General features: G+C 44.1%; 1 protein-coding gene across 5 annotated transcripts in view; it reads right to left on the reverse strand.

Moving 5' to 3' along the window:
* Positions 1-202: 202 nt before the first annotated feature.
* Positions 203-12684, reverse strand: part of Camk1d (calcium/calmodulin dependent protein kinase ID) — a 509557-nt gene continuing 497075 nt past the window's right edge. For 3 of the 5 annotated variants that reach the window (XM_031358638.1, XM_031358636.1, XM_031358640.1), the window contains 3 exons: positions 5437-5524; positions 3600-3717; positions 203-1271 (listed from right to left, as the gene is read on the reverse strand). In XM_031358638.1, the coding sequence (XP_031214498.1) occupies positions 1153-1271; positions 3600-3717; positions 5437-5524 (325 nt within the window). In that variant the 3' untranslated portion in view covers positions 203-1152. Of the gene's footprint in view, positions 1272-3595; positions 3718-5436; positions 5525-12684 lie in introns of all 5 variants that reach the window. The other 2 variants (XM_031358637.1, XM_031358639.1) reach the window with 2 other exon arrangements.

Raw genomic sequence — 12684 nt, forward strand, 5'->3', positions numbered from 1 at the left:
GTTTTAGATTCCTCTGGTGTAAGGGGAGGTTTGTAGGCCAAGCAGCGTGATCCTGAGTCAGCCATCTCTGAGATAGGCTCACTTGGTGTGTTTCTCCTTTCCACCTAAAAAAGAAGGTTATTTCTTCAAGGCCATTTCTGACCCCTCTCTTGGGTAATGCTCATGAGAGAACAGTAAAAATGTTGGGGGGAAAGTGTGTGGCATAGGCCAGTTGAAGGTACTATTAGAGATGAATTGAAAAAATTAAAACAGATAAAGAGATTTGTTTTAAAAGTGCATAGCTGAGAAGAGTTTTATCCATCATCCCCCTAAGAATTGAGGGCTGTGTATGGTTCATTTAAAAAACAAGATGGCAGTCCGTCCCTTCAGCGAGGGAGGCTCCTCAATCTTGGCACTGTGGGGGTCCTGCTCCTAGAGTGCAGTTCACCTGTAATGTGGAGCCTGGAATTGAGAGTGGAGGAGTTCTCAGGGGAAGCTGCCTGTAAGGTTTTCTGCCAGTTCCCTGCCAAAAGCCACCCGAGAGAGAAGCCATCTCAGCTTAGCTGCTGGGGTGACCTCTGAAGGAAGGGACACAAGTAACGTGCACTCTTAGCAGTGGACACAGATTCTTGATCCTCTTAGAATTCGTAAAAAATGCCTTTTAACCCTTCTGGGAGGGGAAAATATCTCTTCAAGGTTAACGTAAAACCACTATTAAAGGGCAAATGTAACTAACAGAGATCAAAAAGACACATCTCAAAAGAAAAAAAAAATTCTAATGCACATTTACCAATATTTAAATAATCCAGTTGAAACCTTGATTTTTTTTTTCATGAAAAAATACACCCTAGACGGCTGTCTACACTGAGAGAGAGGAAGTGGTGGAGTTGGGGGAGGGGAGTAAGAAGGTCCATTCAGTTAGAGCTTTGCAAGATTCGTATATACAGCACCAGATCCTGTGACGCCAGCTCCCCTTGAGTCAGTCAGTACAGTTTGTGAGAAATGAACACATCAGAATTGCAGTATAAAATATGGCCATAAAAAAACTTCTGTCTTCCAGTCCTACGCAGGCGCACCATGCAGGGTGGGTGGGGTTTCTGATGCAGGAGCTGCTCCGGCCAGGGGCTTCTCCTTCCCCGGCCCCGCCCCCTGGGTTCCACCTCCAGAGCCGGGTCACTTGCTTCCGGTGTGCCCTGTTGTCACAGTGGTGGGCCTGGGTCTCCTCTCAGCTCCGACTCCTGTGACCCCCGACGAAGAAGAAAGGAAACTACAGAGCGTGGAAGGTGCCAGACCTGCCAGGGACAACAGACAAGAATTAAATTCACACTCCTCTTCCCAGAAAGAGGCTCAAGTGTGCTGGGCTATAGGGATGAAACTTGTATCTAATTGCTAGGTGGGCCCTCTACCCTCTACCCTCCACCCCTGTACTATACAGCCAGATCCTGAACTTTCATTAGCCTATAGGAAAATCTCTGCCATGTGTTTGAATTGTTTTATTCTCTGGTCCAACTTTTGGGTCCTTTTTTCTTTATAATTATCATTGCTTCATATTTGAAGACGATGTAGTATGTCCATCATGACACATGATATCTGAGGCCCCATGTATTGAGCACTTTCTATATACTCTTTGCTATAGACTAGATAGCATACCACTATCTATATAGGAGGCACTAAGATGGGTGTGGATTATGTAGCATCATTATTAGATTGTTTATTTCTTTAATTTCTTCATTGTTTTAATTTGTGTATATATGTGTTATGTTTGTGAGTGTGCAGGTAACATATGTGTACACATATGTGTAGGGGCCAGAGGTGAATTTCAGGTAGATATCTTCAGCCACTCTACACGTTGATTTTCTGTTTGTTTTTGAGATAGTTTAATGAACTGGTTAAGCTGGCCAGCGAGCCCTAGGACCTGCTTGTCTCTACTCCGTGTGCTGGGATTAGGCACTCAACCATGCCTGTGCATCAGTGGATGACAAAGAATCAGCTGAGAAGAACAGATCAGTTCTTACATAGCTCCATGAAGTAGTTGTCTTTAGAATGAAAAAAAAAAATAATCTGTAACTCTTTCAGGTCCAAATTTATATTCCAGGAAGCATCTTGTATCACAGGCCTCTGAAACAAGGATATTCATGACTTCCATGAAATCTCCCCACAGGCTCATGTGAGACAGTTTGGGCCTGTAGTTGTATGGTGAGTAAACACTACATTCATCAGAGGATAAATCCATTGATGAATTAAAAATTGAATTGACTATTGGGATGTAGGACCTAGCTGAGGGAAGTAGGTCACTGCAGGACATACCATTCTCCTAGATCTCTGCCTTCCTCTTTCCTGGCTGCCACAAGGCAACTCTGGACAGTAAGAACTGAAACTGTGAGCCAACAATTCTTGTTATCCTGTAAGATGTCTCTCTCGGGTGCTTTGTCACGCTAACAGAAAACCGACTCACAAAGCCACTGTAGTATACTTCAGCTATTGTACAGCTTTGGAAGGTATGCCCCTAACCACGTATTATACTTGGACATTGAGAGAACCATAAAATAGAGTATTAAAGTAAGAGCCACTGTGGATGCCATTGTATGACCCTTTAAAGACACGAAGACTCAGATGTGGTATCTCTTTTGGTCAACGGTGATGAGAAGGGTCTGGGCTAACAAGTATAAGCGATCCAAAGGTGTGCAGTTGTGTCAGAGAAGCTCTTGGAGATGCCTTGAGAAAACTGAAGAACTATGTATGAGTGAAGAATGAATAACAAGATTAGGCTAGCTCCTTTTGGGGAAGAGGATGATGCTGGGAATCAAACCTGAGTCTTCTTAACTTTGTCTCATACTAGTAAGTACTCAACCACCAAATGACATCCTAAGCTTGGATTTCTGAGATGGCTTTACCGTGTAGCCAGGCTGGCCTTGAACTTGGAATCTGTCACCTTCAGAGTGCTGGAATCCCTGGTGTTTGCTACTTTATTCAACCATGGGATAGCTCTTCAGCAAAGAAGGTGCATGATGCCCAGTGGTTGGGTTGGGAGTGGGGGCTGATGGGAACCATCAGCAAGGTCTAGTGGGAGATTAAGATGGGGCGTGGAGACAATTACACGAGTAAGTATGCCTTCTAGGATGCTAGATCCTTTGCAAAGGTGAAGGCTAATACAAAAGCATCCCTGTGGCTTTTATTGCAAAGCCAGATTGGTGTGTGTAAATAAGTTCAAATACCCATCATCCTCATAAAAACAACAACAACAATAATGAAACCTAGACTGTAGAAGTCAGTGCAACCAGGCCATGAGGGCTCTACCATGCTCTCCAGTCCATCACACCATGCAGTCCAGAGGGTGACTGAACAATGAGGCAAAGCAGAGGAAAGAGACAGACCAAGAAGTGCCCTGGCCTTATCTTTGGTTGTGTGGTACTTGGGGCATGGATTTCCTATCTACAAATGGAAATGATATCGCCTAGTATGGGTATGAAATGTTGATGATCTTCTAAGGTAGATTTGGATAGATGGGTTAGATGTGTTAGAACGTGGCATGGCAAACCGTCAGCGCTCAGCTCTCTCCTGCCCAACCCGGACTCATCTCAAAAGCCCGCTGAAGAATTGCGGTTTTGCTACATACGCACAATCTTTTTGGCTGGCCAAACTGAGGTTGCTTGAGACACTTGCATTTGAACTGTCCAGGCTGCTGCCGAGCTGTAGCCTCCGCATATGTCTCACAACGGCTGTGGCGTTAAACGCTTGCTGAAATGTAGGGAGAAGGTCAAGAAGGTACAGAGGAGAACAAATTATTTCAGCTAGCTGGAAAACACTCCAAGATTGCCTGCTTTCGCTTATCCAGAAACTACAAGCACTGCAAAGTATCTCAGATACTCTCAGAACACTTTAGAAAGAAATTTCCTGTCGTTCTTTTCAAATGTGCAAAATTTATTTAAATCTTTTACCCATCAAAATTCATTTTGGAGGTTAAAATTTTACTTGCTTCTGGCATAAACTTCTGGAACAGTTTCACAACAATATTCTATGTAATTTGCAAAAAGGGACTTTTAGAATCAAAAGCTTATATAATACTATATCTTAATATGTGGTATAGAGTAGAGTCTATTTTTCTGCAATTGGTACCTTGTTTTTGTTTGTTTGCTTTTTGAGACAGGGTTTCTTTGTGTAGCTCTGGCTGTCCTGGAACTTGCTCTGTAGAACAAGCTGCCCCTGAACTCATAGAGATCTCTCTGCCTCTGCCTCTGCCTCTGCCTCTGCCTCTGCCTCTGCCTCTGCCTCCCAAATGCTAGAATTAAATGTGTATATCCGCACTGCCCAGTGATACCTCCTTTCCATTTCTGGCAGTACTAGGGCCTGAATATACTAAGCAAATATTCTACCATCTCTCTTTTTACTTTTGAATTATATGAGGCTTTTATTAAGCTGCCCAGGCTGGCCTTGAATTTGTAATCCTCCTGCCTCAGCTTCCTGAGTACCTAAAATTACAGGCCTGTACCACCAGGGCTGGCTCTATAATTGGTTGCCCTAAGTAATGGCATTACTGCTGACAAGAAAGTAAGTTAAAGGACTTTTATTTTATTTTATTTTTTCTTTTTGAATCAGTGTCTTATTGTTCATTCCTAGCTGACCTGGAATTTACTATGTAGGCCAGGCTGGTCTGTGAGTTTCACAGAGATCAGCCTTTCTCTTTCCTCTGAGTGCAGGGAGGCTTAAAGGCATGTACTATTGTGCTTGGCTCAATAGAACTAATTTTGTTTCTGTTGGTGCTCACAGCAAGCCAGCCAGCTTTTAATTACTGATGCCAATTAGAATACAGATTTTAGGCAATCAATAGATGATCTTGAAATCTCAATGGTTTAAATTCATCATTTTTTTTTTAAAGCAGGAAACATTGATGAGTTCAGCCTAGGTTTTGTGTGTCCTTTTAATTTATCACTTTAATAAAAGGTGATTATTCAAGGTCTCCGCAAAATAAGGGAGACAGGAAAACTGTGCTATTTAAGGGATGGCAAACAAGTAAGATCCCATACAATTGCTCTCTTTGAGCCACAGATGGGACACACTTTATTCTTCCTACACTGTGATATTCTATCTGTGTTTTAATCAAGAATCACTTAAATTTAGGCTGCCAGAGAGCTGGCTCGGTGGTTAAGAGCACTGGCTGCTCTGTCAAAGGACCTGGGTTCTGTTCCCAGCGCCTGCATGGTAGCTTAAAACTGTTACGACATAGACATACATGCAGGCACACATATACAACAAAATAATAATAAAAACAATGTTTAGAAGAAAAAGTTAAAATTAGCAAAACTCATCAAGTAACACCCTGGGATTTCCATCCCCACCCCCCATTCCCATGGGTCACTTAGAAACACAAAATGCACAAACTTGAGAATCACTTTCCCCAGAGTGGTTTAAACTCTCCGAGAATTTGGCAAACATGAAGTAGGCACACCAAGGACTTACTCTCCATTTGCTCTTTGCAAAATTCTTCCGGATCTGGGCACTGACGGATTCATGAATGTTTTTGCTGAGGGCTGTGTCACCAGCGATCCTAAAACACAGGCAAAGAGACTTTTTCAAAGAGGCTTCTTAAGCTTGGCCACGGAGTCCCAGGCTGCTGTCCCTGGAGGTTTCATTCCACCCGGGGGAAGTTGAGACTGACGGAGGGTGGCTGGCTGTTGCCCTTCTAGTCTGTTTAGATAAATTGTCCTAAGGCCATGCATGTCCAAAGTCCAAGTCCTACAGTACCTTCTGGCTTTTATGCCCTTCCCAGGATCCACCAGTGCCCTATTGGTCCCCTCCCTACCTGTCTCATGGTTTTCCTCTTTGAGCTGAGTCCCTGCAACATTAGACTCCATGACAGCTTGGGAACCTGAGTTCATGTCCCTTGGGTTCACTCTTCCCTCCTTACCAGTATTAGTCCTTCAGGGCTTCTTCTCTCAGCTCTGACATTTGCTCCTTAGCTGGGCCTGGCTTCCAGTGTCCTTGTAGGCAAGGCCCCTATACACCGCCACTTCCAGTAACTTTAGCTCAGCTTGGCCCATGTTCTAGAACGTTCCTATGGCTTCCAGGCCATGCTCACTCTATATTTATGGTCACAGGTGGTCTTCACTGGAGCTCTTGGTTAGTTCCAAGCTTTTTCCTTAGCTCCTTCCCACTCTTCTTCATCTTGCATCTTGCTCTGCTTACAATCTCCTGCAGAGCTGACAGGAATTCCCTAACTTCACACACAACACAGACTGTCCTTCGCCACATGACCCTTCTCTCACACCAATACTGTTTTCTATACCCGTGAGTTGATTATTCCTCCAGGTCATGGAAAACTTTCTTTGGCTCTAAGCCTAACTTGACCCTTCTAGTTTTCTTCCTAACCTATTCAATTGTAGGTTGGCCTTTGATATCCATGAAAGAAGTTATTGGATCTTGAGAAAGTTCCAAGGTGGGCTCCAGAATCCTGAACCACTCTTACCCACCAGATAGTAACTGCCATAGGAGGAAACATTTCACACCCCTGCCTCAGGCATGGACTGCCCTGGACTGCCTTGGACTTAAAACAGGTCCAACACCATAGAGTGCCATTGTCAGTGGTCATAAGACATGAAGGAATAAGCCCTGAGTTTGCTGAGACCGGGTCTCACCCTACCCAGCCTTTCTTTCCTTATAGAAATATAGTCCAGAAACTAGCCAGGCTAGTATCCTGGCTCAAAGCAATCTCCTCCTGCATCCCCACATGTATCCCCATCTCTTCCCAGAAGGGCTCAAAGGATGCTTGGAGATGAACTGAAATGAACCAAGTTTCCACTTTGAGCATCTCCCAGTTGCCTCCCTTCCTCAGGCACACATCAGTGAGACAAACAGCATCTGTGAGTGAGCAAATGCAAAAAGCCACAGCAGGCTCTGGGTCCTGGAGGTGGCTTAACAAACCTTACATTCCTTCCTTACATTCCTTCAGAGTCCCATGCCACCTAGGGTGAATGTGTGGACACATGTACTATGTGTGCTGTGTGTGAGTGTGTGTGTGCACATGCATGTACATGGAGGCCAGAGATTAACCTTGAGTAGAATTCCTTAGGAGCTTTTTATGTTTTTGGTTTTTTTTTTTTGAAAGACAAGTTCTCTTACTTGGTTCTTAGGCTCATCAATTAGGCTACACTGGTTGGCCACCAAGCCCCAGAGATCTCCCTGTCTCTTTCTGCAGCAGTGAGATTTTAGGCTACATCACTACACCTGACAGGTCCTCGTGCTTGAGCAAGAAGCACTTTATAAGCTGAGATATTTTCATCAGCATCGTCCTATGCCATTTTTAACAGTTCTGGTCTCTGAAAGTGATGCTAATTCCAAATCAGTGGCCATCTCTTTCTTGGAAACAACTAGGCCAAAATGATAGGAGGTGTGCTGCGCACTGCTCCAGGCCAGAGCTGGCTCCATACTAACAGCTTGAAAAAGTGGGATTTGGGGTGACTCAAAGACTTGACTGCTGCATGCGTGTCAGTAGCCTGGTCTCCAATACCCTGGACCCTGGCCCTGGCGCCTGCATACTGCTTCTCATGCCTCCTGGGTGGGTCAGCACAGGCAATGCTAACTATGAGTTCTTTTAGGGCTGTTTTTGGCTCACTTCCCACAATCTTCAGCTGTGCTGCCTATGGGTCAGAATCTAGCCGACAGCAGGTGGCTCAGTGGTCCTGTTAGGCAGTCTTCAAAGTGGCTGCAGTGAGCCATTTAATCTACCGTTTAGACAGCCATGAGTATACAAGGGGAAAGTCTTTCAGTATTGGAGGATTCTTTGGGTCAGCCATTAGGAGTTTGTTGGAGCTTCTCTTTTCTATGTTGGGCAAGAGGGAAGTATAACAGCAAATCCTAATAAAACCCACAGGGTTTAATAAATGCTCTGGTATTTCTCCTTTTATGTTAGAATGCTCCTTCATTTCTCATCTGTTCCTGATATTTCACTTCTGACTCTCTGCTATTTTGGAACCTAGTGCTTTTCTATGGTCACTTTATATTTCCCTGATTATTTGATAATCTTTCAAGGCCAACATTTTCCAAATCTAGTTTCAAATAACGGCCTACTATTTATAGGCAGTTAAATCCTATTTGTTCACACCACTCATTAGTATTAGGCAAACTAACTCCTCCATAGATAAAATGATTGCTTTGTGTGCATGGAAGCTAGAAGCCAACGAGGCTGTCTTATTTACTTTCTGCCTTATTTTTTGAAACAATATCTATCATTGGGCCTGGGTCTTACCAACTTATTAGTTAGACCAGCTGGTCAGTGAGCTCTGGGATGTACCTGTCTTCATTCCCCAGCACTGAGACATAGGCAGGTAAAGCCTTGACAGAGAAGTGTACTGCTGAGGGATTGAACACAAGTCCTCAAGCATGTGTGTATGTGTGTGTGTGTGTGTGTGTGTGTGTGTGTGTGTGTGTTTCAGACATGTTTCCTCTGGTTTTACCGTTTGGTCAAACTGGATTTGGTGATATCTGGTGTACGTCTCAACCATAGTTTCTTGGACCACTTCCCGGTTCCCATGGCCAAGCAGAGTTAATGTGTTTGAGAGCTTACAGAGAGATGGAGTTTCAGTCAATATTCAGAGGGATGATGGTTAACTTTACATGTCAAGTTGGCTGGAAGAGGGTACCCCAATATTTGAACATATGCTAGTTTCTATGTTCTGGTGAAAGTATTCCTTAGATAATATTAATAGATTTTGAATTAATTACATCAAGTGGGCGGGCCTCATCCATTAGTTGAAGGGATCAGTTGGGACGCAAAAAGCAAGAGAGTCTATCTTACGATTCTAGTTCCCTGGGTCTCTCTGCACAGTTTGGATTTCTTAGACCCCACAATTATACAAACAATTGTCTTAATTCCTTAACATAAATATCCCTCATGCCGATTGCCTTAATTTGCTTGCCAATTAAGCCAGAGATAAACATTCAGGGCATTCTGACCTGGAAATGAGCCCCACATGTGCTGCTGTGAACCAGGCATGGACTCCTAGCCTGTTTACTCGTTCCCTCACCCTGGCCATCAGTGAACAGCTTACATGTTCCTTATAAGGTACCAGCAGGGGAAAAAAAGGCAAAACTCCAAATGGGAGTGGGCTTAGAAATGTCTGGTAAATGGCACTGACTAGCCCTCAAGGGCTGCTTTAATAAGAGCCCCATTCTACCTGGAGTGGCCCGTTCTGAGGGTTAGGAAAGCATGTGTACTTCCCAAGGGCTCTCCTCACCCTGGGTGGCTTGGGTAAGGGGGACGAACAAGCCTGGAGTAACACGAAGCTCCAGCTCTGGGGTAATAAGGAGCACAGCTTTGAGAGCACAAAGCTGGTACAGCTTCACTGCAGGCAGCCCTCCACCTCCTGCCAGCTCCCAGCTGGACACTCATTTTCCTTTGCCTGCCTTGGCAATTTTACCTTGTGGAGACAAGCACCACACAAATGCAGGCAAATATGGGACTTGGGGGATGCCTGCATCAAATGCATGGGTTATTATTTCCTGGTGTCTGGCTTCCTGAGAATTTTAAGTATACAGTAAAGATGGAAGAGCTTGTCGTGAACCTTCTGATAAGGAGACCATGGGTGGCACAGCTCCTGACCCTCTAAAGGTGACTTTAAGTCTTTGGCCCTAGCTTGACTTCTCTTCTGGGTGCCATACTTCTTCAGTATGTAGCTACCCTGGCTCTCCAAATAGCATCATGGCTTGCCCAAATCCTATTCATCTCATCTATGCCATACTCTCCTAATTCCCACCCCAAGTGTCTCTCACAGCCTCCTCCTCTCTGCCCTGCACCTTCCCACCCCACATCCAAACCCTAGCTTCCCTTCCCTGACCTTCTGTCTTATAACCAGACAGGGCTTTATGATTGTAAATCTATTCTACCTGGTGAAGCAGTCTAGGAATCATGTGGGTGGGTTACAATTTCAAGATCAGCTTGGGCAACTCAGAAAAGACCATGTGTCAATTAAAAAGAAAAAAGAAAAAAAGGAAACAGGGGTATAGTTTGGAGGTGCATCACTTGCCTAGCACACTTGAAGCCCTAGATTCACTTTTCAGTAGCAGAAAATATAAATAGCAGTAGCAGCAGCAAATGCATAAATAAAAATCTCATTACCTCCTCTAAACCCCCTCAAGGCCACATTCCCAAAAGGGCAAAGTTAAACTTTTTAGAACACCAATAAAATAATAAGAGTTCCTATAGGTCACAGATATGTTAGGTGCTAGGTTGTCTTGTCTGTTACATGTCTTATCTTAATTAGTTCCTTGAAAATCCCTTCAGGATATGCGTTATCATTTTGGTCTGGATTCTATGGAGGATGCCCAAAGGGTTTAGCATTTAACTGTCCAGGAGGTAAGAGATGATGCCAGGCCAAATCCCCACTAATCCTCACCCTCGCTCTTCGATTCATTTCCTGCCTGTCTTCTCTTCCTCTACAATATCAAGGAACACCAAGTGCTGTGGTTCAATCCTGGACATTCCATGTCTAGAAATATTCTGGGCCCAGATTCTCATCTTGCTTGGGGCCCTGCCCCATCCCATGGGCTGGGCAGCAACCCTCTTCCAGTCAAAAACGTGGCTTGACATTAGATCCAATTGGGGCAACTCTACTCTCCTGAAGTCCCAAGAAAGAGACATTAGCTTGGTTTTTCCAAAAGAGACAGCCTAGCTTTCCCCAGGGAGGGAAGGAACTCAGGAGGCTTCATCCCTCCCTGAGGATCTATAGGCAGTAAACAGTTGGTGGAGGAGGGAGAAACATTTCCCTGGTGCTGTATCCACTGCTAAGCTGCCCATGTAAATAACCTGTGGAGAGCTTTTGGGACTGCTTGGCAGGAATCTGACATTGGGCCAGGACAAGGAAGTAAGCTCAGGCAGGAATCTAATTCTAGGCTAGAAGAAAGAAGTAGGCTTCAGGCGAGAATCTGATTTTGGGCTAGGACAGGGAAGTAGGCTCATATATCTTGGTCATCCTGATAAGCCCTTAGAAACAGTGAAACTCCAGGGAGTGATCACTGGACTTTGTTTGTTGCCTTGCTTGCTCCTTGACGAATTGTGTTTATTGTATTGCTTGATCTTCAACCTAGAATTGACCTTATTACTTGCATGTAATTAAAATGGTATAAAAACAGATTTGGGGAGGGGGGAACCCTCCTCAGCCTCAGAATTGTCTGGGGTCATGCTACAATGTTGTCTAATTGTCTTTTTTCTTTTTAATCCTGGCTCCTGCCAGGACTGACTGAGCTGGCTTGGTCAATAACTCCTCACCCACACTTTTGTAAGCAAACCTAACTAAACTTGTTAGCTCTCTCTCTCTCTCCCTCTCTCTCTCCCTCTCTCTCCCTCTCTCTCCCTCTCTCTCTCTCTCTCTCTCTCTCTCTCACACACACACACACACACACAAGCATGCACATGCCTGTGTATGTGACAAGGCCACAGAAGGAGAACTAGTGTGAAGAAGGAGACCAGAGGGAGAGGAGGGAACAAGGGCAGGTAGTAGGAGTGAGTGTAATCAGAGTACATTACACTCACATATGAAATATCATAACGCAGCCTATTATTATACATAATTAATTAATATATGCTAACAAAACTTTTGTTAAAAGGCTGGAGAGATGGTTCAGTAGTTAACAGCACACATTGCTCCTGCAGAGGACCTGGGTTCAGTTCCCAGCACCCAAATCAGGTGGATCTTAATTGCCTGTAAATCCAGCTCCACAGGGATCTGATGTCCTCTTTTGGTTGCCATAAGTACCTCCATGCATATGTGTATACCCATATGCAGACCTACACACATACATATAATCAAAACCAACAAATCTTTAAAAAATTTAAAAACTTTTTAAAATGGAGAGAGCAGACTTTAAGCTGTTTTCTACACTTTCTACAGAGTGGGGATAGATTATTGGAGGAGCATGACAAAGCCAGGCAGTTCCCTTCCTCTCTATAAGATAATCCCAAAAGTCTGATGCCTTTAAAAGCCTATTGTGTGTAACATAAAGAAAATTTACACAGGTCTCTCTGGGATGGTGTCCTGAGCAGACCTTGGTCGCAAGCTCCGCAGCCAGTCCCACAACACACAGAGGAAGCCCCACTTCCAGGTGCTCTAACAAGCCCAGGATCATAGGATCACAGAGATAGCTTGACTCTGAGGAATTCTGACACAACCAGGATCACAGGAAGGACAGGTTCCAGTCAGATTTAGCAAGGGCAGGTAGCACTAGAGTTAACCAGATGGTGTGTGTGTGTGGGTAAGTGTAAGAAAATAAACACCACAAACCAAGGTCACTTGGCATCATCAGAACCCAATACTCCCACCATAGCAAGTCCTGGACACACCATCACACCAGAAAAGCAAGATTCAGATATAAAATCACTTCTCATGGTGATTATACAGGACTTTAAGAAAGACATAAATAGCACCCTCAAAGAAATGCAGGAGAATACAGGTAAAGAGCTAGAAGCCCTTAAAGAGGAAACACAAAAATCCCTTAAAGAACTACAGGAAAACACAATCAAACAGGTGAAGGAAATGAGCAAAACCATCCAGAATCTAAAAATGGAAATAGAAACAATAATGAAATCAGAAAGAGAGACAACCCTGCTGATACAAAACCTTGGAAAGAAATCAGGAGTCATAGATGTAAACATCACCAACAGAATACAAGAGACAGAAGAGAGAATCTCAGGGGCAGAAGACACCATAGAAAACA

This window comes from Mastomys coucha, unplaced genomic scaffold (genome assembly GCF_008632895.1).
Source record: "Mastomys coucha isolate ucsf_1 unplaced genomic scaffold, UCSF_Mcou_1 pScaffold7, whole genome shotgun sequence".
NCBI lineage: Eukaryota > Metazoa > Chordata > Mammalia > Rodentia > Muridae > Mastomys > Mastomys coucha.